Here is a 27,983-nt window from a genome sequence, read left to right as displayed (position 1 = left end):
TGGTTAATTGCCAGTCAAGTCCTCAAGCATTTTCCAATTTAAAATTTAATAGTGATTGAATTTTTCTAATTTAGTCATTGGACTATAATTATCGATTTTCTCGATTTAATATCTTTACCGACCACTGATATATTTTCAATTTAAACATATAATCTCTCCTATTCGTAATTTTACTAACTTAATTACGGAATTAAATTCTAAAATCGCATTTTTTCGACACCATCTAAAATTATAAACAACTTCATTGGGGTATAAAAAACAAAATGAGGAAAGAGTATTCATAACTAATATAAAAAAGAATTATAAAGAAAACACCAACCATAGATGTCAACTCTATTTAAATAGGATTAGATTTAGATTAATTAGTAAAAAGAATCTCTGACACATATGAATATGAGCATCAATACAAAACATTAGTTAGAATTAGGTTTACATTAATTAGTAAACTCTTAAATTCATTAATAAAATTAGCTTTACGGCATATAGCGAAAACCTAAATATATATATACTTGACACCAAAGGATGTCAAGAAATGTCTAACAAATTTATTACGGTGGAGGGTAAAAAAATAATTTCAATAAAAAATAATTTCAACTCAATTAGAAACTGCCAAAAATTTGACAATGACCTGTCTAAGGTACTTTAATCCAATATATCTAAAATTCAGTTGCAACATACAAAGATTTGCAGCGCATATATCAACCATAAACTCCACATGGAGATAATCTTAAAAGAAAACATATTTTTAAAAGAAAAGAGGAATGATGGGCTGGGCTAAAGCAGGCGAGCGAGGCTTTTAGGCTTAGTGAATGGCGATGGGAGAGCGCGGTCCAATCGGCGGAAAGACCGCGACTACAGTGAAGAAAAGCCCTACTCTCTCTCAAAGTACCGTAAACATACAAAATCTCCACTCTAAACTTATTGATAATTAAAAACCGCTTCAAGCTACCCGACCTTATCGCCTGAGCCTTCAACTTCGAGAACCATTATTCCCATTCAAACTTCTGATAGATATACAGAAAAAAAAGAAAATACAATACAATAAAATAAAGGTGTTTGGTCTCAGTTCCTGTTTCAGTCTCTTGCTTTATTTGCATTTAGATAAGGTAAATCCAACAAAACCCAGAGTTTCTTTTTATTGGGTTTTGTGTGTGTTTGTGTGTGTTTAATTGATTTTTGTTTCAGATTTGAAAGTGGGGGAAGAGGCGATTGAGAAAGATGGATAGGTATCAGAGGGTGGAGAAGCCAAAAGCAGAGATTCCCATAAACGAAAATGAAATTAGGCTAACAACACAAGGCAGAATGAGGAATTATATTACCTATGCCACCACTATCCTCCAAGTAACTTCCTGTTTCTACTCTCTCTTTTAATTTTAACTCGATAGTTTCACTTCTTGTTTTGCTTTGTTTCAGCAATAAATGTTACATATGTGTGCGTTATAATTGTTTGGATGAAATGCTTCCTATAGAATGAGTAGCTATGTGTCTAACAGGCTTTTGTTTGATTTTTTTTCTGAAGTTTTTCCTTTTATTCCGAGATTCATATCCCCATACCCATGTTTAAGTACATAGAATAGATGAGCAGATATATGGATATCTAACTTTTGAAATTTATGTTGATAAAAAATGTTTCATGGTGTCAATCTTGTGATAATTGGGTTTATGCAAATGCTTCATTTTCATGGTGGTAAAACCAGTGTAGAGTGGCAATGTTGTGATAAAAATGTACTCCGGGTTGCCCTCAAGTTCAGTATGCCTTTTAGGGTATTTATTTAATTTATGATTTAGATATCAAATAGAATTTGGGCCACTGTTCTATTCGACTGGTTGTGCTCTTAATGGCTAACGGGTCTTTGGTATGGTTATAGCAATCGGTTATGGAAATTATATCACTGACCGAGGAGATTTTCTTGAAATTATTTAATGGAAATTGTATTTTCTAGTAAAATTTGAATAGTATGCTTTCTGTAGTTAATCCAGTTAATGGAAAGATTTAATTGGATGATTGCAATTTGAAGTTTAGAAAAATTTCTCCTTTGAAATTTTCCTAGAGGGAAAAAAACTTGGCATTGAATTACTTAATACAAAACTAAATTGTTTTTTATCTGGTTTTGCCTCTCTAATTTTATGTAGGAGAAAGGTTCCAGTGAGATTGTTCTTAAAGCAATGGGAAGAGCCATTAATAAGACTGTGATGATTGCAGAGCTAATCAAGGTAGCATGAAGATGTCTCTACTTCTAATTCACTCTTCTCAAATACATGTGAAGTAGTTCATATCTGCATATGCCATTTTTGTTTATTTATATCAAGGTTTCTGTTTGCAGAGGAGAATTGCTGATCTTCATCAGAATACTTCAATTGGATCAACTGATATAACCGACATGTGGGAACCACTAGAAGAAGGCCTCCTTCTGTACGAAACATTGACACTTTTATGCTACTACTTTGCATTGCCATGTTTTAGAGGATATAAATCATGGTGATTGGTTTTCTGTCTTATTACAGTCTGGAGACTACTCGTCATGTATCGATGATCACTATTACATTATCAAAGAAGGAGCTGGATGTGTCCTCCACAGGGTAAATAACTGAGACCTAAAATTCTATTTACATTTAAACAGTCAGTGTATGCTCCTGCTTATTTTTAATTGTTTAGAAGGTGGTGGTCAGATTTCTGTCTTTGGCTTTAGACCTCCTTGATGTAGGGGTGAGCGTTCGATTGAATTGAATCAAATTAAAAAGTTTCGAGTTAATCGAGCATCCTTACTTGATTTGAAATTTTCTCGAATCAAGTCGAGTGAGATGGAATTTGAATCGAATCAAATCGAATATATATTTGTTTGAGTTAAATTAAAAAAATGATTTTGGGTCCTTTTATCCATTGCCACCCATTGTAATCAAATTTGTCCACCGTAATCAAATTTGTTATTAACTTTCATCATTTATAATTTATTTATTAATTTTTTATATACAGGTTAGCTTCTTTGCTTGCTTAGTTGTTTCAATTATCTTTTGGTTCTTGTCACCATGCATTTTGAAATTAAAAAAATATATATTAAATGTAAAAAATGTGATTTTTTGATAAAAATTATTTTAAATATATAATGCGAAATTGATACCAAAAGAAAATTTTGACACGAATATTTTATGGCATCATCAATAATTTAAATTTTACAGAAATTGATAAATATTAATTTTTGGGGTTTGGAGGAAGTAAAAGTTTTGGGGAGAGGGTAAAAAGAAAAAAGTTCTGGGAGTTTGGGAGGAAGTAAAATTTTTGAGGGGAAGTAAAAGTTTTAAGGGAAAAGTAAAAAGAAAAAAGTTTTAGGGTTTGGGGGAAGTTAAATTTTTGGGGGAAAGTAAAAGGGTTTGGGTTGGGGAAAGGAAGTAAAATGGTTTAATATTTGTTTTATTTGAATTATTCGAACTTGAAAATTCAACTTGATTCAAACTCAAAATTCAAAAAAAATCGAGTTGGTTCAATTAACTCGATTAATTCCATTCAAATAATTTGAAATTCGAACTTTTTTTTTTCGATTTTTTCGAGTTGAATTGAATTTTGCTCAACCCTACCTTAATGCACTTACGATGACTGCTTGCCCTTTGCTTTTGTTTTATCTGAAGAAATGTCTTTTTTTATTCAATGTATAGTTCTTATATATATATATATATTCTTTTTCTGATTTTCTATATATGATATGACTTGCTGAATACCAATTATTCAACCTCTCATCGAGAAAATCCATATGAGTTTTTCCATTCTTTGGTTTGAAACCTAAACCCTAGGTCATATCTAATTACACTGAAAATACAGATATCAACCTCCTCTTTCGACTGATCAAGTGAAACCCTTAAATGAATTTGAAGAAGATGGAGGTAAGCAACCTTGGTTGCTAAACAAGCTTATATAAAGGGGGATAAAAAGGAGAGAATGTATTTGTAATATCTAATATTTTGATGTCATCTAGCTCCGGAGGCAACATTAGGGACGCGAGGAAGGGGGCGAGGTGCTCGAGGAAGATCTATTGGTAGAGGTATTCTTACTATAACATATATAGTTTTCTATTTGAGTATGTCAACTTTTCATTTGCCTTTTACTAATTGCATTTAGAATAATTATCTCAAAGCAACCTTAGTGCATCTAATGACTCCTTTTTTGTGGACGGTGAAATCATGCATCAACTTTACTTTTTTATTTGGCTATTATTTATTGTTTTTATTTTAGTTTTATTGGTGCACTGATCTACGATATTCTTTGCATCCATAGCTTTCTAGTTTTGCCTCTTCTTATAAAACCTATGGACTTTCTAGAGCATTTATATTATTAACAGACACACACAAAAAAACGGGGTGGGGTGAAGAATGAATAATTTTGTCTCTTTGAAAGAATTTTATCCTCTTTGAAATTGCAACTGAAGTTCCTTTGATCAATTGCTGCAGAATTGAAGTTGTCATGTTGTGTATTATTGTATAACTTGGTGAGTATGCTCATTACATGTGTTTTACCTCTTTGATGGGTACAGGAATCTATGGTGCAGTAGGGGGATATAATGGTGATGGTTGGGAGGGTGGGCGTAGTGTTGGTAGCCGAGCTCGAGGACGTGGAAGAGGTAATTCCTTCCGGGGTCGAGGACGAGGCTATGGTGTTGGAGGGTACTATGACTATGGTGAGTCTGATGCAACGCTTGCCCAAGGATGCGGTAAGTTTGAGATTTAACTTTCTCTTGCTTTCTATAGTTCTCTTCAATGTAGAACCATTTAGTGGGGTGAACTATCTCCCTTCTTGCCTTAAATCATGTTTTCCAACATTCTTTTCCAGGAGGGGCTGGTTTATTATAAACGTCTTCAAAGGATGGATGCCTAATTTTATTATGATATGAAATGTCATCCTTTTCCATATGTTACATCGGATGACTTTATATTGGATAGTATTGGTGTTTGTTTTGATATACCTTCCAACATCATTGGGGCTATTTGATTTGATTTTCATCATGCTTGTATGATTTCAACTTGCAGGTCTTGGTCGTGCCCGGGGAAGAAGGGGGCGCGGGCGTGGTCTGTATTCCAGGTCAGACTTACCAGTCCAAGCAAACGCGGCTTGAGAAGCAGAAACCATTGTAGTCGGTGTGGTATTTGAATGTAAAATGTGGATGCCTGCTCTGCTTGTTTGTTCATGAGTTGACGATATTTAAGGTAATTTTATGTTTGGCTCCGAAGTAGGTGAAAAAAAGGATAGCAGCCTGCCATGGTGGCTTGCAGTTTTGTCATTTCTAATTGTGGTTTAGGGAATGCTGTGACAAAGTATTTACGCTTTTACATATAACTTAGAAAAAGCTGTACAGTTTTTTACATCCTTTTTTAAATTCTTTTTAGGAATAATAGAGCAGTACATTCGTTTGTTATAAAATGGATTTGCATGCTAATTTCCAGAAAATAATAGGTCACGCTATCAAACAGTAAATAAACCTTCTGGGTGAAAAATTGCGTAATTTAATCCACTTTCCTTTTGAAATCTGACCATGGACTGCTGAGTAACCAAAATTTAGCGTTGTTGTTGAATTTCATCTTGTGCCTACGATTTGGTGGATAGTGTGTTTGTTTAGATTCGGTAATGTCATGACAAAAAGTAATTAAATATAATATGTAACCTTAGTATGATTATTGATAACATGGATATATGAATATTTAACTTCAAATTTTAGAACATATTTTTCATGAGATTCCAATTTTACCTTCTTTTTTGGGGTTTTAAGTTATTTGAGTGTTTTTTTTCTTTTTTCTGTTTATCAAATATGTGAGAATGATTTGTTTTTCAATCATATGAAGATTTTAAAATTATTTAATTATATTTATACACAATGCTAGGTGCAATAATAAAGTATATTGTACTAGTTTAAATTTTAGAGATGGTACTGTTGAAAGCAGCGAGCAAGACTAGTTTTTATGTATTGTTTTTAAGATTAAATTTTGTGAATTGTAAAACGTGAGGACAAGCTTTATAAATGCTTGATTTATACTTTATCTTTTGTGTTGCAAATTAAAGAAAAAATCAGCCTATAAGTTGCATGAGCCTCAAAACAAGGTGTAAATGAGCAGTTTTCTTTCCATTAGCATCACGGATAGGGATGATGTTGATTTGGTTCGATTGGATTTTTAAAATTTTTTGAATTGTTCACTATAATTTGTTTCGATTCGGTTCTTGATTTTTATATTACATTTTTGTTTTATTTTTTAAAAATTTATTTTGATAAAATGAGTTTTGTTTTATGACTTTTGAATATTATTTGACAAAATTTTAAGAATTTTTTAATAAAAGAACTTTAAGTTATTTTTACTATTTTAAATATAAAGTATTTATTTTTATATCATACAAATTAAAATTAATTATAAATTAAATAAAAAAAATAGAATTTGAATTGATTTCAGGTAATCGCGATTTTTGAACTTATTTTCTATAAATCATTAAAATATCTTAATCGGGGTTGATTTTCTTACTTGGCCCTAAAGATGAATGAATTTAAATAAAAAACCAAACACCGTAGAATTAAAGATGGTAGAGATGAATACTATTGACATACAGGAGAGTGATTCACTTTAGCAACATAAATCTACCAATCAAAGCCATTGATTTAAAGGTGTTTATTTAATTTTTATTTTTCATGATTTACATCTCCATTCAATTCTAGTAAAAAAACAATTGATTTAGATAAACTTTAAAAGACACTCTTTGGTTTTAACCATGCCACTTTACCCAATAATGATTTTATAAGCCGAAGTAAACTCAAAAGTTTGATTTGTTGTAATGTTTAAGACGTTCGTTTTGGGAGTCGAGCTGCATGGTGCTTTGATTTGTTTTAATCCATTACCACCAAATTCTCCCGTGGCTACTACCTTCAATGATCACAAACACCATACAAGAATATCTCAGAGTGGAAGCTTGTAACCGATCTCTTAACCAAACAAGATTTTGAAGAATTTTACTGTTGAAATAATAAAACTGTTATTCGTTACTATCAAATTTCGTGTTTTCCATATTTCTAAATTTGTAATTATCTGAAAAAAAAAGTATTTGTTTGATATAATTCTTCTCAAAACAATGTTTGATGAAGCTATAAAATTAAACGGGATCTAAATTGAATGTTATCAACTGTGTTTTATCAATATCTAAATATAAATGAATCAAAAGGTCGAAATTAGATAACATCAAGTTTGATATACTTTGCTTCTGTACCATACAAGCTTTTTAATCTCTAATGTTAGATGAGTACTTTTTGTTACAATGCGAAAATTGGATTGATTAGCGATTGTGGTTTACACTATGAGGGGAGCGAAGAGCCATTTTCTTTGGAGGATCAATTGAGTCAGTAGATGGGATTTTTTTTGCAAAGTTAGGTCCATTGGATCCTCTTTTTTTTTTGACATTAAAGGATACTTATAGAGAAAGGAAGGTCGAGGGTATGCCCATTTATCAAGCTTAGGTGCCATGGTAGGGTGGTGAGTGTCAATCTAGGGTGCTATTGGATGTGACATGAAGGGACTAGACGAGGGAGCTATCAAATGTGACAGATTGATGGGTGTCTTTAGGGGGACTTCCCAATATATCTTTTGTAGATTTATGTGGGTCTTGAGGATTGATGCTTAAGTGAGGACATGAGGTTTGGGCCTCTTGGGTGAAGCAATGAGAGGGCTATGCCGTTATAGCTTGGTCAAGGGCATAAGAGGTATTTATGTTAATAGATTCTTCTAACAAGGGGAGGGGATCTGGGTACCAAATAGAATATGAGGGTATTACAATCCCCCCATAGGTGAAAGACAAGTTATAAAGTGACCTAGCTTAAGGAAACTATGTACCATATAGGATATGAGGGTATTACAATCCCCCCCATAGGTGAAAGACAAGTTATAAAGTGACCTGGCTTAAGGCAACTATGTTGGTGATGATAGTGCCCATTGTTTGGAGTGATTTTCATTCTGAAGTGTCAATATTATTTTCCAATCCTCTTGCCTATTATCTTGGTTGTGTTTGGGGAGGTATCGTTTCTTTCAGCCATCATTTCTTCTCGGTGTGTCAATTCATTTTCTTATAGAGGGAGTAGTTGATTCAATCTAGAGTTGGTACTTTATTGTTTCGTTTATTGTGGATCATCTTCTTTTTGTGCAATAACTTTCCTTTCCTTTTTTGTTTCTAGCATTTGTTCCTTCTCTTTCTAAAGATAGGCAAGAATTCTTTGATTGAGAATGTTGTGGTGGAAGGTGAAGAATTATATTCTAGTACATTATGTGGCACTGTTTCAAGATCTGCCATAGTGAGATTCTGAGAAAATTAAAAAATAAAACTAATAAGGAGAATTTTTAAAGGAACTATAACGATTTGTGGTTGGAAATCCATAAAGAAAACCTTTGTATGTGAAAATGTGAAAAATGACTAATTGAATAAACTGAAAAGTACAGAGATCAAATTGTAAATTTTCCATTTTTATCCTAGAAGAGGATTAAAATGTAATTTTTGCATTTTTGGTTAGTATTGTGGCCTTTTATGATGCTATATGAAGATCAAATGCACTAAGTTCCATATTTGGTATAATAAAATGAAGTGATAAGAGGAAGGGACTAAAAGTGTAAATTCTTCATTAAAAGATATTTGGACTTTTTCAAAAGTACTAATTAAGAATTTATAAATTTATTTTATGTGTGTGGATATGATAAAATTGATGGCTATTGATTTTGGAATTTTTAAAGTGTAACACCCTTTACCCGATCCGATTGCTGAACTTGAGTAATAGAATGTTACAAAGAAATACAAACATTTGCATACAAATCATACCTTAAAATATCAATTAATTATCATACAATTCATGAATAATCAAATTAAAATGTGCTTCAACCAATTTCGGTTTAATATCGAGCTTACAGAAGGTTAAAAATAAGCATGCAACTATTAGGTATCAAATTGAAACTAATTCAAAAAGCTAGAAAAAATCTGAAAATAGGACAGCCGTGTCCCTTGGCAGTGTGTGAAAGCTAAAACTGTGTGTGATGTACCACACAACTGTGTCACTAAACTGTGTGCGAGAGCTAAGACAGTGCGAGATAGGCCACACGACTGTGTCCCTAGACTGTGCAACTAACTGATACCGTGTGCACCATAATCACCTAAATTTTTACAAACCACACGGTCATGCCATGAGCCCGTGTATGGCACACTATTGTGTTCCAGGCCGTGTGTACTTGTCGTTACCATTCAAAACAAGTTTTCTAGCATAATTCACTTAGGCTACAAGTCATCCGTTTTAAACCATATTCAACCACTTCAAAAGCAAATCAAAACATGCCAAAACCATCATTTAAAATCACCATCCTATGAGCCTAACCAATATTCCAAAATTAGTACCTCAATTCACAATTTAAAAGTAACCAAATGAATATATATACAACTATACCAATATGCCTTTAAGTCACCTTAACCATTTCCATTATACCAAGCACAACCAAAAGAACATACCAATACCAATTCAATAATCACTAAATGACAGATTAACCATCAACTTCTTAAGCACCAAATAACCATTCAACCATTTCACATTTGATTTCATATTATCCTTTTAGCTTAGATACTATAACTACCAAATCTAGTCAAGCAAAGCATAGATATAAAATCAAACTTACCAAATCACTTCTAAGGCATCACCTAAGTATATCATCCATTATACTATTTCCAAACATCAACTAAAGCACATTACTTAGCATGATATTATCTCAACCATTATAACATTAGGCATATAACCGAAACAACCTATCAAGACATCAACCACATAACCATTACTGTCAATAAATACATACACTTATATACATAATATCCAAAAATACCATCAAGATACAAAATGATCATAATAACCAAAAGACTTTCTAGGTACATGCCAAGACCTAAAATAAGCACATCACCAACACTTGAGTTTGGGATTGCTGTTGGATGTTGAATCGATGATCGAATTGCTAAGTACCTAACCTACGCATGGGAAAAAAAACCGTACGTTGAGTATAACTCAGTGGTACTTTTATAATCCGAATATTTAAACAAAATAGAGATCATTAAGATGAAAAATTTAATTCAAGTAAAGACATGCAATATAATCAATCACAAATGCCAAATTACCAATCCTTTCATTACAACCAATTCATCATTCTAATATCAATACATGGCAATTATATTTCATAATACATATGATAACTCAATCCATATATAGACATATTCCATCTAGCCTTTCAAGTTCATAAACATTCATTGGTCATCACCATTCATTATTCACATTTCCATTCACCATTTCATATTCTTTTCTACATTTCGATTTCATTTCTCATCATTTTCAATTTCAATAATAATATCTCGATTTTACCGCTTATTTCCCTATTAACATGACTCGGACTCTGACTGATACACGAATCCAACCAACATACCAGTTTACCACCCAATGCCTCATTCAATAAATTCGAAGCAAATAATTGTGGTTAGTTCTATAAATAAGTTGACACCCAATGTCTCATCAATTAAATCGAAGCAAATTGGTATTGCGTACCTCATCGACTCATAATCGAAGTAACCCTGAACTCTTCCTATCCTATGGCATCTCAACTATATCCGACTTTGCTCGAATAGTTAGTAGGGTTTCCATTTCGTATTTCATTATCCAAAAATATCCTAATACACACTTATTTTCATCACAACACATTTATTCAACATATGGAAACAATACATCATCACATTATGTATTCAACTTCACATTTGCGTAAATATATACACTTTTCATAAATATACAATTTAGTCCTTAGATATATCAGTCAATTCAATTCAACCCAATTCATTTCATTATCACAAATAACTCACCTCATATTCTTACCATACACAAACATTTCACAATGAAGCAATTTACGAGTAATTGGATTATGAAAATGCAAATCGTAAACTCTGAGCTATTCGTTGACGACTATCTATTTTTTTTCGAGCAATCCGGGTCGTTGTTAGCTACGGGGTAAAAACAAAACATAAAATTATCACTATACAACCATTTTCACATTTAAGTTCTAATTTATGCAACTTTTGCATTTTATTCCATTTAGTCCCTAAAACTAAGACTAATATAACTTTCACATTTAGCCCTCTAATTTTATGTTGGATTCACTAGAGTCCCTATAGGACTTCTTATTTTTCAATTGTACCACAAATTCCACAAATTATTCTTTTTAGTCCCTATTTCACAAAATCATAAACTAACTTTACAATTTAGTCCTTTTTCACTTTTGACCTTAATATCTATCAAAATAACACTTCAAGCTCCAATTATTCAACAATGGTAACATCCTTATAACAGTAACGAAAAATATGACATGGGTCAACTAGCCTAAGCTACTATGGCTCTGAAAACATAAAAATTACAAGAAAAAGACTAAATTGAACTAATCAAATTGAAGCTTCAAAGTTTAAAGTCCTAATCGTTCGTCTTCTTCTTCTTCTTCTTCTCTTATTTGTTTTGAAATGTCTAAAGTGAAAAGAGAATGGTTACATTCTCTATCAATCCACTAATTAACATTTTTTTTCTTTTAATTAGTCTTTTAATTATTTTGTATTATACTTTTTATAACATTTTTAATCTTTAAACACTTTATTTTCATCTACTAATATTAAACCATTGGTTTAATTGCTTTAAAGGTGCCTTAGTCATGTTCTACCTTATAATTTAATAACAATTGAACTTTTGACACTTTTATGATTTAGTCTATATACCATAATTAAGCACTAATTCGACAAATTTACTTGACCGAAATTCAATTCACTTATAATATAAGTATGTAAATGTTTAATAAAAATATTTACGAGTCTGATTTATGAAACCATATTTTCTAACACCACTGACTTTTGGGTTGTTATAATTCTCCCCCTTAAAAAAATTTCGACCCTAAAATTTACCTAAAAAGAGGTGGAGATACCGGGATCTCATCATTTCTTCCGGTTCCCAGGTTGCTTCATCGACACTGTGGCTATAGGACAAAACTTTCACAGGTGGAACGCATTTTTCTCGCAATTCTTTCACCAAGCGAGCAGAAACTTCAATTGGTTCTTCTCCATAAGACAAGTCAGGCTGAATTTTTATATATTCTGCCAAAATAATGTGAGACGGATCTGATCGGTATCTCCCGAGCATCGATACATAAACATCACGTATTTTCTGTAACTCTACCAATAATTCCAACTGATACGCAACTGGTCCAACCTTTTCAGTGAATTCATACGGTCCGATAAAATGGGGACTCAACTTTCCTTTTCAGCCAAATCATAAGACCTTTTCCCTGGAGAAGCCTTTAAAAACACTTTATCACCCACGAAACACTCAATGTCTTGACGTTTCAGATCCACGTATGATTTTTGTCTATCGAAAGCTGCTTTCAATCTATCTCGAATCACCTTAACTATATCTTATGTTTCCCAAATTAATTCTAGTCCAACAACTTTGTTTTCATAAAAATATAACCAAAAAATATGTGTTCAACACCTACAACCATATAATGCTTCATACAGAGCCATTTGAATGCTTGACTGAAAATTGTTATTGTACACAAATTCAGCCAAGGGTAAACAGTGTTCCCAGTTTGATTCAAAATCAATTGAGAAAGCTCGAAGCATATCCTCTAAATCTGAATAACATGTTTTGATTGTCCATCTGTCTACGGGTGAAAGGTAGTGTTGAAGTTTAATTTTGTACCTAAAGATTCGTGCATCTATTTCCAGAATCTCAAAGTAAATTAGAGATCTCGATTAGATATAATCGATATAGGTACACCGTGTAATTTAACAATTTTTGGAATGTATACCTTGGTAAGCTGCGGAAGTGACCAATTGGTTCTAACTGCAACAAGATGGGATGATTTTGTAAGTCAATCGACTATCACCCAAACTGCGTTTCTTTTGCTCGGAGACAACGATAACCTGATAAGAAATCCATCATTATGCGCTCCCATTTCCATTAGGAATCAAAATAGGTTGAAGAAGTCCAGTAGGACTTAATGTTCCGCTTTGACTCGTTGACAAGTTAGGCATTTAGCCACGAACTCAACTATTTCTCTTTTCATTCTAGGCCACCAATATAATTTCTGTGAATCACGATACATTTTCATTCCACCAGGGTGCATGGCAAAAAAGATATCGTGAGTTTCGTGAAGTATTAATTCTTTCAAATCGGTAATGCTTGGAACATAATTTCGATTATGAAACCTGAAACAATCACAATCATCTAAGTTGAAAACTTTTATCGAACCATTCTGAACCATTTCTCTTTTCCCCAACAACTTAGCATCAGCTAATTACACTTTTTAAGTCTCGTCAAACAAGATCGATTTGACTTTCAACTCAGCCTTTAAATTACTGTCATTGCTAATACTAAGTTGAGCGAGCACCGCCTGCAACTCATCTACTGCCTTTCTACTCAACGCGTAAACTACAACGTTAACTTTTGTAACATCCTAAACCCGGCCTAGGAGTTATGGCCAAATCTGGCAGTGTCATTGAGGTGTTTAGCGTAAAACTTGTTGTTGTTGAAATATTTAAAATCAATTAATCATTTTGTTACTAAACGATGATTCCAAAACGGGTTGTTCATTTCCAAGCGTGCATCATTAAACACTAATCACTTTTAAAACGTTATAAATTTTCCAAAATCTGATTTATTGCGAAAACGTGGTGTCTTTGAAAACAGTTACCTTTTGAAAACCCGTCTTATTCTACAACTATCAATTTATATCAAACTAAATAAAAAAAACTCCAATTTAAAGTTTATAACTTGAAAGAGGCCTTTTTACATAAAAATACCCAAATTCAGTTACTTATAAATCAAAAGCTAAAAACAAAAGATGATGCGGTTGTGTGGCCACCTTCGAGTCCGTCACAGCACTGAATCAACTATGACTGAGGATTACCTGCACAGTTAAGAGGAGAAGGTGAGTTTATGAAAACTCAGTGTGTAATCCCTTATCAAACAGTCGGCATACAGAATAGAATCAGTCTAGACCAGAGCCCTTTAACAGTATAGTGTAGGCTTTAGCCCAATACAGAAATAGTATGGGCTTAAGCTTGATACAGTATCAGTATGGTGCAAGTATGCAAACTCGTCCCAATCTAGCCAACACACCAGCCGTACCAACCCAACACACCATGTGGGGACAAAGTCGACCCACCCAACCTTCACACCAATATCGCAACATAGCTGCTAGTAGTAATAATGCAGCAGAGCTGCCAGTAGTCAGAATGGCTCAAAGCTGTAAACAAGATAGCTATAAGCTATAAACAGAATGGCTACAAGCCATAAGTACAGTAATGTGATTGACACAAAGCTATCAGTAGCAGTGATATGATTGACACACAACCATCAGTAACGGTAACATGATCGGCACACAACCATCAATAACAGTGAAATGACCGGCACATAGCCATCGGTAACGGTAATATGATCGGCACAAAGCCATCAGTAACGGTACTATGATCGACACAAAGCCATCAATAGCATTGTAGCAAAGCTGCCAGCAACAGTATCGCATCAAAGCTGCCAGTAATAGTATATGTGGCCAAGCCACCAGTAACAGTGATTGTGGCAGAGACAACAGTACAGTACTTCCTCCATAATAGTATCCCAACCCCATGCAGTATGTCGTGTATGCAGAATGCGATGCTCAGAATTAGTCATTCAAATCACAGACAAATCAATCACACTAAACACAGACAAATTAGTCATTTAACCACAGACAAAACAATCATTTGACCTCGATGGGCAAACATAGTCATTTACCCACCAGGGCATTACGATCATTTTACCCTACAGGGGTATTACGGTTAATTTACCCTACAGGGGCATTGTGGTCAATTTACCCTACAAGGATATTACGGTCATTTTACCCTATGGGGGTATTTCGATATTCTACCCTACGAGGGTATTTTAGTCATTTTACCCTATGGGGGTATTTCTGTCATTTTACCCATCGAGGGTATTTCGGTCATTATCCTTTTTTCTTGCAATGGTATTCGAACCCAAGACCCCCTCAATAGCTCAACACACCACTTGCCTCATTGTCACAAACTCTTTTGTTTCACATTTTGTCTTCAATTAACTAAAAGGTCTAAAGGCCAAAGTCCAAGTTCCTTTAAAAGAAAAACCAAAATAAATTGCAAGAGCAAAGACTTGAACCGAGGCTCCCTTGCAACCTTAATGACGCCACAACCACTAGACCACATGTTTCCTTATGATACTTTTTAACACAATAATTTAAAAGGCCTACATCCAAGCCTCTAGGGTTTTATCCACTTAAAACAAAAATTTTTGCTAAGGCCCAGGTTTGAACCCATGACTTCTCAGACACTTCCAAACACTCCTAAATCACTTAACCACTGAAGCAGACATTCATTTATGCAAATTTTCCTAACTTTTCCCTTGCTTAAGGCCCAATACTTATAGGCCTAAATTCTGGGGTGTTATAAATTTATTGGGGTGGTAATGGATAACGCAATTGTAATCTTTCAAAAGTTTAACCTAACGAAACTGTCTCAAATTCAACTCCTTTTGGGTTAAGAGGTATTTAAGAATTTTGTGATTGGTATTAATATGACACTTTTCACCAAAAAAATAGTGCCTCTAGATCTTTAGAGCGAAAACCCACAATGGCTAGCTCTAAATCGTGCGTCAGATAGTTGTGTTCATGCATTTTTAGCTGGCGAGACGCATATGTAATCACTTTTTTGTCTTGGATCAAAACACAACCCAAACCGCTCAATAAAGCATCACTATATACCACAAAATCTTTCCCCAATTCTAGCAAGGTTAGAAGTGGTGCTTTAGTTAACATCTGTTTTAATTTCTCAAAATTCTCCTAGCACTGATTGTTCCAACAAACAAAACATTATTTTATAATAGCTTAGTCATTGGCATGACTTTTTTCAAAAACCCACTAACAAATCTTTGGTAATAATCGGCTAATCCAAGAAAACTACAAACTTTCAACACATTTCTTGGTGCTTTCCACTGCATGATGGCCTCGATCATTTTCAGATCAACTCTAATCTCATCAGCCAAAATAACATGTCCAAGAAACACAACCTTAGGTAACCAGAATTAACATTTCGTAAGCTACCCGTACAATTGCTTTTCTCACAACACTTGCAAAATGATTTGGAGATGCTATTCGTGCTCAGCTTTAGATTTCAAATAGATTAGAATGTCATTGTTGAAAACTACCACAATTTGATCTAGATAAGGCTGAAAAATACAAATCATGAGATCTATGAATGCCGCTGGAACATTTGTCAAACCGAAAGGACCTACCAAGAATTTGTAATGGTAGTAACGCATATGGAATGCCGTTTTAGGTAGCTTACTATATTTCACTTTCAGTTGATAGTAACCCAATCTCAAGTCGATCTTGGAAAAGACTGAAGCACCCTTCAATTGATTGAATAAGTTATCAATACGAGGTAGAGGGTACCAATTCTTAATTGTCAACTTATTCAATTGCCAATAATCTACACAAAGCTGCATCAAATTTTCTTTCTTTTTAACAAACAATACTGGAGCTCCCTAGGGCGATATACTAGAGCGTATAAAGCTGCGATCCAGTAAATCTTGCAATTGAACTTTTAATTTCTTCAGCTTCAGATAAGGAGAAATTGGCACTGGGGCCATACCAGGGAACATTTAAATTGCGAACTCAACTTTTCGATCTGGTCCTAATCCCGATAATTCCTCGAGAAACACATCATGAAATTCACAAACAATTCAAATCTTACTGATCTGATTATTACCAGTATTCATGTTAATAACATAAGCCAGAAAAGCTTAATAGCGTTTGTTGACACCATTTTTTGATAAAACGGGTTGACTTGGATTTTGAAAATAAAATGAAAATGGGAGTCGCCACCAATCTTTTTTAATGAGGTGTGATCGGGTCACCTCGTAAAACGGCTGTTTTAATAAACAGTTTAGATTTATTAAAATAATGCTTTTGGTCTGCGAAATTTGAAAAAATCAAGTTTGGGAGTCGGTTACGTACGAGGAAGATTAGCACCATCGCAACGCACAAAATTGGTACCCAGTTGATTAATTAGTGTCTTAGTGTCGAAGATTGAAAACTTTGAAGAGTTTTAAAAATACGATTCTTAAAAAATATTCGAATGACATGGATTGAGATTTAAGAGGATATTTGGCTATTTGGTCGTACGAGAAATCGAAACTCAGCACATTAGGGCACATTTTCTCGAATTTCTAAACGTAAAATATTGCTTGGATTTGAAATTTTAAAAGGATATTTGGCTATTTGGTCGAACAAGAAATCGAAACCCAGCACGTTAGGGCACGTCTTCTCGAATTTCCAAACGTAAAATATTGCCTTATTTTGAGATTTGTTACGAATTTAGGTAAAATAATAGTGGAAAGTTAAAAAAACGCATTTAATTTATTAGGTTTTTTTAGAGAAATCATTTTATACGTAAAAGGAACTATACATGACTACTAAACAATAATACAACATGCATCCACATGATCGCGACATAATACGCATAATAATATACACGCATGACTTTGATATAAACAAATCCTAATATTAGCATGCACGAATAAGAATAATGATACAAATAGTAACATAATAGTAACAATAATAATAACGACAAAAGCCATAATAAGAACAAATCTAAACTTCGAAAGGATTTGAAACATAGCAAATAAACAAATAATAAAATAAAATTGCAATAATAATGGCGAACATAAAATAAACAAGCCAATTTAAAAAAATGAATGAAATAATAAGATAAAAACTAATGTAAATTTGACCAAAAAATTAAAAGTGAGTAAATAAATAATAATTGGAATACTTAATAAAACTCTTTTTTTTTAAAAAAAACATAAAAATTTAATTAAACAGGCTCTAGACCGAATTGAAATCGGGTTGAAATTCGGGGTCAAAATCGCAAATAAATAAAATAGGGTTGCTAGGGGACTGAAATGAAATGCGCGCCAGGAACGAGGGACTGACTGGGAAAATAATCCCTTTCCTCATGCGCAGCGTTCAACGTGGGCCAGAATGAAATAGTAGCCAAATTACATAGGCAAATTTAAAAACTAAAAAAAGGATAGAATTGCAATTCGCATAAAACACGGAGGGGCCAATCGTGAAAATACCCCCTTTTATTTGGCTCAAAACGACGCAATTGTAGTACTGGTGCCTGCGCATGGTCCTAGGACCAAATTGAAACAGAAACATTACTTTGTGGCTAAAATTAGAAAAAACAAAAGACTGTATTGAGGTAAACCGCAAAAGGAGAGGGATCTATTGCTCAAATATCCCGTAAGGGAAAACGTGCGGATCCCCTCTGACGGGTCAGGTCGTGCACAGATAGATGCTAAAACGACGCCGTTTTGACGCCTAAAACCAGGGCTCAAAATGACTTCGTATGGTCCCACTAGAAAAGCAAAGTTTTTTTTTTCTTTTTCATTCAACCATTCAATTTAAAGAAAAAAAAACTTAACACCCTCACAAACCTCTCAACCTCTCCAGAATCTGGCTAGAGGTCCGGCCATCGGCCACTGCACCGGTAGCCGACAACCGGTGACGGTACCACAGTTCGCGGTGGCCGAAAAATCCAAAACCGCCCTTTTCGCTCTTCCTTTAGAGTGGAGCCCGGATTTGGGGTTGAATCGGTCCAAAAGACCCTCCAAGTTAAAAAGACAAATGAAAAAGAAAAAAGATTAACGGACCCTTCGGCTCCCGGCCACCGCCGGTGGGGTTTACGACGAGCCCACCGTCTCAGTCACCCACAAGGTTGGAGAAGCCTCCGACCACGGCGTTAAAGGTAAGAGATCTCAACTCTTTTCTTTTTTGTACTAATATTTGATTTTTCGAAATAAAAAAAAAGAAAAGCACGCTTTTTTTGAATCTGTTCAAACTCTTTTCTTGTATTTAGAATCAGTATGTTCGTAAAAGATCCAGAATCAATTACAGTGCTCATATTCAGCTTTTATAGCCGATTTTAAAACCCCTAAATTTCTATCTTTGTCGTTTTGCGATTTGGATTGTCTGTTTGTTGTTTTCTGCTTTGTTGGTTTCTCTTTGCAGGTGTCAGAGTAGTGTTAGATGTGAGTGGATGGGGCGCTGGCGTGCGGCGGCGTGAAGGGGTGGCAGAGGCGGTAGTGGCATGCGGCTGGGGTTTCTTTTTTTGGCTGAAATTTTTTTAGTTCGTGGGCTAGGGTTGTGTTAGGTTGTTTGGGTTTGATTGAATAGTGGGTTGGTCTGATTGGGCCTACTGGATTGACTAGTTTTTCATTTTTATTTATTTTGGGTTTTGGGCCCAAACCAAAATTGGCCTATTACAACGTTGATTAAGGAGTTTATTAGCTTGAAGTACTGAAATATATGAGTTGAACCATTTGTTCTAACACCATTCATCTCTATTGAATTACCATTAGCACTTTGAACTACAAACTTCTTTTTACGGTAGTCCTAAATCACCCCTTCAAATCTATTAGTGTAACCCCCCAAACCTGACTTAGATGTTCTGGCCAAATTTCAGAAGCCACATTAAATTTGTCGTAAAAATTTTACTTGTTAAAAAAACTAGGTTAAAGTCGTTTTTCTAAAAACTTAAAATTTAAATACTAAATAATTTATTTTTTAAATAACATTTATTAAAACATAAATATTTGAAAAGTTCATTATTTTATCGAGTTATCGTCTTATATCATTAAAACAAAGAATTTACATAATCAATTTTAATTATTTCTTAAAAATGATTTTGGTAAAATATTTTGTAGCGAAATTTGAAAATACAAAGAAATAAAACTTAAAATTATAAGTTTATTAAAAATTAGGTAAAATCATTAAAATATTTGATATCAACAATTTAAAACACTTATAAGTTTATCAATCATGCATGCATGTCAGTTTATAAAATATAAGTAAAAAAACCCATAAATAATCCAATGTCCAAAATAACAAACCAAAAAGTTTATTAATGATTTTATAAAAGATTTCATCTAAGAGACCCCTCCACATGCTGAATCCAAGTCCTACGCTCATGAATCATCTGAAGTGTTTATGAAAACTAAAGAGTGAGCTAAAAGCTCAGTGTAAATTTTATAATAAATTAATTATCAATAAGCACAAACACAACATACAAAATCACATCTTTTATGCACATGATTATGACAGTGCAAATTTGATAAAAATAGTATGCGGTTTCTTTTAAAACATCCTACCCGTCACTGTGACAAACCAAAAAGAGTCCCCAGAACTCATCTATCGAAAACACACCAACATATATGTGGACAAAGCCACCAAATTTGCAGACAAACTGCCAATACATATAGTTGTGGACAAAGCCACCAAATTCGTAGAACAACTCCCAAAACATGTAGGTTGTGGATAAACCACCAAATTTAAGTCATCTTGGGTTGCCCGACAACAACTACCCGCCACCCTGGGTTTCTCGGCAATAATGACTTATCAATATGCAGTTAAACTGCCACATCTTCCTCTTACAATTTTCCCAACCCCATGTAATGCATCATGGCATACAAATCTAACTGCAAATCAATAGGCATGATAATCATGCTTTCATGTACATATACTTTTCAATAGTCAAGATGATCCATGCTTTCCAAGATGAACATATAGCCATGATTTTTACACAACATGAGATTAGAAATAAATTATCAACTCATAAAAATATTTATCATATCATATCATTAAAACTCGAGCGAGAATAACTTACCTTATAACCACATAGTCACTCACATGTAATAAGAAAAATAATTATGTTTTCATTTGTAAAATAGATTGGTAAATTATAGTAAAATCCTTACGTATTTAACTTGTATAAAATGCACACCTTTTGTGATTCAAATAGGAAATCTTATTGAAGCTCGATCTCTTCCAATCCTAAAGAATAGAAACTTTGATTCGCACTTAATGAAACCATCCGTGGATAGAATTCTCTTATCTCTAAAAAAAGAATTTTCCAAAATAAAATCATCCACTAACTTCTCAACTTATAAAACTTACTCTCACACACCCCATAATGTATTTATTTATTTACGTTAGTTCATGACATAATGAGTTAATTGGCTTAGTGGTTAAGTGTGTGAATTAATTCTAATTGGTCTAATGTTCAAGCCCCTACTCTTTATCCTTTTTATTTAATTTATTTTGACAACTCTAGTGGTCAACTCCTATTGCTGTCTAGCCCATTTGGTACCAAGCTTGTGAAGATTCCTTCCTAGTTTATGAGGTCAACATTCCTTTTTTCACTCCTATGATCCCCTTTCCATTCCTTTTTCCCCTCTATAGACCATTTTCCCTCCCTAACCTTACCTTCACCGACCATGCACCTAGACATACTCATTTTACTTTTTATGTTTTTCATTTTGCTCTCCTCCCCTCTTTTTTCCATCCTCCTCCTTACTCCAATTTTTTTTTATTTTCTTTCATTTTACCACCTAAATCACCCATTTTCTTCTAAATTCTCCTCCACTCCACCACCAGTAAAGGCTATCAAACCTCCATCTCACCACCACCTCTCCTCTACCATTGTCGTCGTGCCACCGTCGTCGACCTCCACCAAAAATTCCCAAATTCTCTTATCTTTTATCCTCTTTTCGTAATTGATTTCTTTAATCCCTCAATTTTGATTTTTTTCGTTAAAGGATTATCGCACATCCTATTTTTCTAAAATTTATTTTTATATCATGTTATTCTTTGTTTAGTGATGAATGCTCCTCTCTAATCAACATTTCGTGGGAAATATTGAGCCCTTTTCCACCGATACTACGTAATTATTGTCAGTCCTCCTTTCATTATATACTTTGGTATATTTTTATGTATACAATTGATTAAGAAAACTTTAACCATTCCAGTTATTGATTTTATTGAAGTGCTATTCAAATCTCGAAATCCATACCCCTACTTGTGGTAGAGTGCGATTAGGCGATCTATTACGTAAGTATTCCACCATATAATAAGATTGAAGGTCATTTATTTAAGTAACCTATTTTAATATGTGTGAATGGTTTAACCATAGAGGCTTGAAATTCGAACTCTTTCGTTAGAAGTTGGATTCAAAATCCTTGCCATCAGATTTGTGAAGTCAGATGTGGGGATTTATTTTGCTAAAAATAATTAATATTATATTTAATCGACATAAAATATTTACATATAAGAATTATTTAATTAATGTTTAAATAAATCAATGAAAAGTGTTATTGGGCGAATATATAAAAGTATTCTTATGGATTGGTAAAATTCATTAAAGTAGGATTCCAAGTAGGTGTTTCTGAAACTTCAGATCTGTGATGATATATGCGATTATGTAATTTTTCTATTAAAAGAGTTGATGTGTGATTTCCTAATACTCATAATATGTGGTATATGGTGATTTTGGATAATACATGTATTGTAAACATGATATTTTTGTATGGATATTCTGATTCACATGTTAACCATGCTATTATTCTAACTATGATTCGCTTGTTAAGCATGCTAATATTTTGACTATGATTCACATGTTAAGCATGCCATAAATTTGATTCTGATTTGCATGTTAAGCATGCCATTGTGTCAAACCGAAAATAAATCTAATTCGCATGTAAATCATGCCTACTGTAAAATCTGTTCTGTAGGTCATATCACATACATGGAGTTGGGATAATGTGTACGGAGGAAGGATTTGGCGGTATATTTACAAATTTCTTTTGGCTTATGCACGACATTCTATTTCAGGTAGCTCGATTGCAATATGTGGTGGCTTGTCCACATTATTGGTCCGTTATTGGATGGACAAGTTCTGGGGAACTCATTATGGTGTGTACTAGAGATGGGAATGAGCTTTTTTTTTTAAATTACACTAATTCAGAAATTTTGTTGCATTGACATTGTCATTGTGCATTATGATAAATGTGATTCGATGACTAAATTTTATGTATATATGATCCGTAAAAAATGATGATATTTTTTATAAAATTTTGTTCTTATGATTTGTAACCCACACTGGGCTTTTTAGGCTCAGCCCTTTTGTTCTAACTTTTCAAATAATAATTGAGTTTAGGATGGGCTCGACTTACGGAGGAACACTCGGTCATTTTTAGAAAAACTACATTATTTGGTATTTGATATATGGTTTGTTTTTGAAATACATGCATGTTTGTCAAAAGGGTATTTTGGGAAAATTCCATCCCTTTGTTAAAAAATATTTTTTTGATTTGTTCTGAAAATTTGAGACTCCGAAGTTGGCCCTGATAAGTATTTCTAACTTACTGAATTTTTATTGTGAAATTGTAGAATTCTATTAGCTGTGAAACTTTTGATTCTGAAAACTATACTGTGAAACTCTAGATTCTAAAAACTATAGATACTGGTACTATAGTGACGAAAATTTTAGAACTAAAAACATTCTAAATTGATAATGAAAACTTATTTCTAATTGTTAGATAAAACTTCATAAAATTTAAGAATTCGATAAACAGATGAGTACTCAAGGCGTTCGTTCTCCAGGTACGAGAGCACATGGAGAGCTAGGTCATGGAACCCAAATTGGTTCGTCTGCATTGTAAGTGTGCACATCTGAACCTGACTTAGTGGCTCACTAGGTTGAAAATACGCAAGCTATTATGGAGGATCATCAGGAGCTTGCTGACGATGCTGTGTTGTAGGCCATGCTTAGGGTGCTACAGCGTGTTGCTGGGGCCCAAGGTGGATCTGGAAATTGTGGGACTATTGTGGATAGATTCTGATCTAACAGAGTTGAGTTGTTTATAGGCGTCGCTAGGACGACACTCACCGTAGCGAAATACTGGTTAGAGGCTATATAAAGAATTCTGGATGACATGGAATGTACCTTAGAGCAGAAATTGAAGTGTATAGTATCGCTGCTGAGGGATAAGGCTTGCCACTGGTGGCAAGCTATTATGAGGGCTACCTAGGCTGAGAGACTAACTTGGGAATTTTTTTGGATGCTTTCCAGAATAAATATGTGGGTAAGTGTTACATTGAGGCTTGTATACTGGAGTTTATTGAGCTCAAATAGGGGGACAAATCTATGGCTGAATATGAGGCTAAATTTCTACGGCTGAGTTGACACGCTTAGGAGATGGCTATGATTGAGCAAGATGGGCACATCAGATTCAAGAACGGGCTAAGATATGAGCTGATGGTGCTGGTGTCCCTTTATCGGGAAAGGGTTTCCAAGATGTTAGTGGGGAAAACCAAGATAGTGGAAGAAGTGAAGTGTTTCACACACAAAAAGAGGGACAAAGCTAGAGTCTTTGCAAAGAAAGATGTTGATTCTACTGTCAAGGCTCCTTGACCTAATAAGCGAGCTAGAGACGACTGACGTAGGCTGAATGTTGCTACCACTACTGATGGTGGGAGAGCCCAATACTGTGCTACTTGTGGCAAGAGACATCCAGGTGAATGTTGGAGGAGCTTGGGTGCATGCCTTAGATGTGGATCCTTAGATCATAAAATCAAGGAATGTCCGCTGCAGAATGAATAGATGCAAGCACCGGACCAAAACTGAGCTCAGAACCAGAGCGAGTTATATAGATTCTAAAGGACATGTTCAGAGGTTGTGTGATTGACTTTAGTGGTAGTTGGGAGGAACAATTGCTGTTAACCGAGTTTGCATACAATAAGAATTTTCAATCAAGCATTCAAATGGCTCCTTATGAAGCACAGTATGGTCACAAATAACATACACATTTGTGTTGGACTGAGTTGGGGGAAAATAAGGTATTGGGTCTAGATTTGGTGCAAGAAATCAAGAATGTGGTAAAATTGATTTAGGATCGATTGAGAGCAGTATTTGATCGACAAAAGTACGACATTGAATTGAGGTGGAGAGATATTGAGTTCAGTGTTGGGGATCAAGTCTTCCTTAAGGTTTCACCGAGGAAGAAAGTATTGAGGTTTGGACACAAAGGCAAGGTGAGCTCGATTCATTGGACCTTATAGATTTCTTAAGAGGGTTGGACCAGTGGCTTACCTGTTAGACTTACCTCTAGAACTAGACCACATCCGTGACGTTTTCCATGTTTCTATGTTAAGGAGATATCGTTTTGATCCATCTTATGTGATTTCGATTGATGAGGTCAATGTGAGACCTGATTTGTCATATGAGGAAGAACCAATTCAGATTTTGGACCATGAGATCAAAAGATTGAGGAAAAAATAGATTCCTCTTGCGAAAGTTTTATGGTGGAATCATGGTGTTAGCGAAGCCACTTGGGAACTCGAAGAGTCGATGTGTCACCACTACGCTCACTTGTGTGGACCAAGTAAATTTTGAGGATGAAATTTAATTTAAGGGGTGTAGAGTTGTCACGTCACATTATTTATTTATTTATTTATTTATTTACATTGGTTCATGACATAAGGAGTTAAATGACTTAGTGGTTAAGTGTGTGAATTAATTCCAATCAGTCCCATATTCAAACTCGTACACTTTAACCTTTTTATTTAAATTTTTTGACAAATTAAGTGCTAAACCCCTATTGTCATACAACCCATTTGTTACCAAGCTTGGGAAGATTCCTTCCTTGTTTTCATGGTAAACATTTCCCTTTTGTTCCCCTTTTCACTCCCATGATCTCATATCCATGCCTTTGTCCCATCAACATACCATTTTCCCTACCTACTCTTATCTTGGTTGGCCATGCACCTAGACATACTCATTTCACTTTTTATTTCATTTTGCTATCCTCCCCTCTCATTGACATCCTCCTCCTTGCTACTCCATTTTTTTTTCTCATTTTCTTTCATTTTACAACCTGTATCACCCCTTTTCTTCTCATTTCTCCTCCACTCCACCACCACTAAAGGCCACCAAACCTCTATCTCACCACCATTGAACCATCGCCTCTCTTTTGTCATCGTCGCTGTTGTCGTACCATCGCTCTGCCGTAAAAAATTCTCGAATTCTCTTCTTTTCTTCTCCTCTTTTCATATTTCATTTCTTTAAACCCTCAATTTTGATTTTTGTTCATTAAAGGATTATTGCACATCTCATTTTTCTAAATTTTATTTTTATATCATGTTATTCTCTGTTTAGTGAGGAATCCTCCTCTCTAATCAACATTTCATGGTAAGTGTTGGGCCCTTTTCCTCCGATACTATTTAAGTATTGTTGATATTCATTTCATGATATACTTTGGTATATTTTTACATATACACTTGATTAAGACAACTCTAACCATTTCAGTTTATTAATTTTTTTCAAGTGTTATTCAAATCCCGGAATCCATACCCCACTTGTGGTAGAGCGTGATTAGGTGATCGATTATGTAAGTATTCCACCATATAATAATGTTGAAGGTTATTTATTTAAGTAACCCATTCTAGTACGTGTGAATGGTTTAACCATAGAGGCTTGAGAATCGAACTCTTCTGTTTGAAGTTGGAATTGAAATCCTTGCCATTAAATTTGCGAAGTTAAGTGTGGGGATTTATTTTGATAAAATTAGTTAATATTATTTTTATTCAGGATAAAATATTTACATATAAGGATTATTTAATTAATGTTTAAGCAAATCAATGAAAAGTGTTATTGGGCGAATACGTAAAAGTATTCTTATGGATTGGTAAAATTCGTTAAAGGAGGATTCTAAGTAAATGTTTCTGAAATTTCAGGTATGTGATGAAATATGCGATTATGTGACTTTTCTGTTAAAAGATTTGATGTGTGATTTCCTAATACTTATAATATGTGATATATGGCGATTTTGGATAATACATATATTTTAAACATGATATTGTTTTATTGATATTCCATTCACATGTTAATCATGCTATTATTCTGATTATGAATCGCATGTTAAGCATGCCATAAATCTGATTCTGATTCACATGTTTAGCATGCCACTGTGTTAAACTAAAAATAGATCTGATTCACATGTAAAGCATGTCTATTGTAAAATATGTTCTGTAGGCCATATGACATGCATGGGGCTACGATAATGTGTACGGATGAAGTATCTAAAGTATATTTGCAAATTTCTGGTGCCTTGTCCATAAAATTCTGTATTTGGCAATATATATGCATTATTTGGTGGCTCGACCCCAATATTCTATTTCTAGCAGCTCGACTGCAATATCTGGTGGCTTGTCCACATTATTTGTGTTATTGGATGGAAGAGTTCTGAGGAACTCATTATGGCGTGTAGCAGAGATGAGTAAGAACTATTTTCTAAAAAATCGCACTATTTTTTGAAAATGTGTTGCATTGACATCGTCATTGTGCATTTTGATAAATGTGATTCTATGACTGAAATTTATGTATGTATATGATCTATAATAATTGATGATATTCTATATAAATTTCTGTTATTATGATTTGTAACCCACATTGGGCTTTTTAAGCTCACCCCTTTTTGTTCTGACTTTTCAGATAATAATTGAGGTTAGGATGGGCTCGGCTTACGGAGGTGCACTTGGTCATTTTTAGAGAAACTACACTATTTGGTATTTGATAGATTTTGGGATGTGTTTTATTATTGTGGGCTTTGGCTTGGGAATTTATTTTGGATTTATGGTTTTTGGATTATTTGCATGACTTACGTTTTCAAACTATCACTCAAGAGGGTTTATGAATCAATAGATTTTTCCCAATAATGTTAAATTCAACTTAACGATAGTGTTTTCAAATACAGTACTTTGATTTCAAAACTCGATGCTACCTACTAAATAAAATATTATTTTACAAGTTATATATATTAAACCCACATTTTTAGAATGACAAAACGAGCTTTAATTATGTTAATTTTCACTGTGACGTTTACGTTGAAAATGACGATTTTTGAAAACTATCTATTCTCGAGTCTTTCTAAAGATTGACGATTTCAATAAAATCTTTTGAAAGGAAATCTATAGACAACGTATGGTATTTCTTTAAGCGAAATAAGTGACGTTTTAAA

The 27,983-nt window shown here is 33.9% G+C and overlaps 1 protein-coding gene and 1 long non-coding RNA gene across 3 annotated transcripts; both read left to right on the top strand.

The window, feature by feature from the left end:
- The first annotated feature begins 686 nt into the window (after positions 1–686).
- On the top strand, positions 687–5,407 carry LOC107945503 (uncharacterized). The gene is made up of 9 exons (XM_016879542.2): positions 687–1,106; positions 1,186–1,341; positions 2,134–2,214; positions 2,325–2,413; positions 2,506–2,580; positions 3,815–3,876; positions 3,969–4,034; positions 4,524–4,700; positions 5,017–5,407. The coding sequence occupies exons 2-9, from the start codon at positions 1,219–1,221 to the stop codon at positions 5,100–5,102; spliced, it is 759 nt and encodes a 252-aa protein (XP_016735031.1). The 5' UTR covers positions 687–1,106; positions 1,186–1,218; the 3' UTR covers positions 5,103–5,407.
- Positions 5,408–21,359: 15,952 nt separating this feature from the next.
- On the top strand, positions 21,360–27,723 carry LOC121224498 (uncharacterized). 2 transcript variants are annotated; one of them, XR_005922130.1, is made up of 4 exons: positions 21,360–21,859; positions 21,954–22,017; positions 22,698–22,878; positions 27,458–27,723. It is a non-coding gene; the product is annotated as an uncharacterized lncRNA (long non-coding RNA). The 2 variants fall into 2 exon arrangements; XR_005922129.1 differs by having other exon boundaries at positions 21,936–22,017.
- Positions 27,724–27,983: the final 260 nt, after the last annotated feature.

Source organism: Gossypium hirsutum, chromosome D12 (genome assembly GCF_007990345.1).
Source record: "Gossypium hirsutum isolate 1008001.06 chromosome D12, Gossypium_hirsutum_v2.1, whole genome shotgun sequence".
Lineage (NCBI taxonomy): Eukaryota > Viridiplantae > Streptophyta > Magnoliopsida > Malvales > Malvaceae > Gossypium > Gossypium hirsutum.
This window is presented reverse-complemented; position numbering and strand designations above follow the sequence as displayed.

Excerpts from the sequence above, each read along its gene's own strand:
- LOC107945503 (XM_016879542.2), top strand. The coding sequence starts at position 1,219 with ATGGATAGGTATCAGAGGGTGGAGAAGCCAAAAGCAGAGATTCCCATA. Across the intron at positions 1,342-2,133 it reads ATGCCACCACTATCCTCCAA|GAGAAAGGTTCCAGTGAGAT; the intron begins GTAACTTCCTGT and ends AATTTTATGTAG. Across the intron at positions 3,877-3,968 it reads TGAATTTGAAGAAGATGGAG|CTCCGGAGGCAACATTAGGG; the intron begins GTAAGCAACCTT and ends GATGTCATCTAG.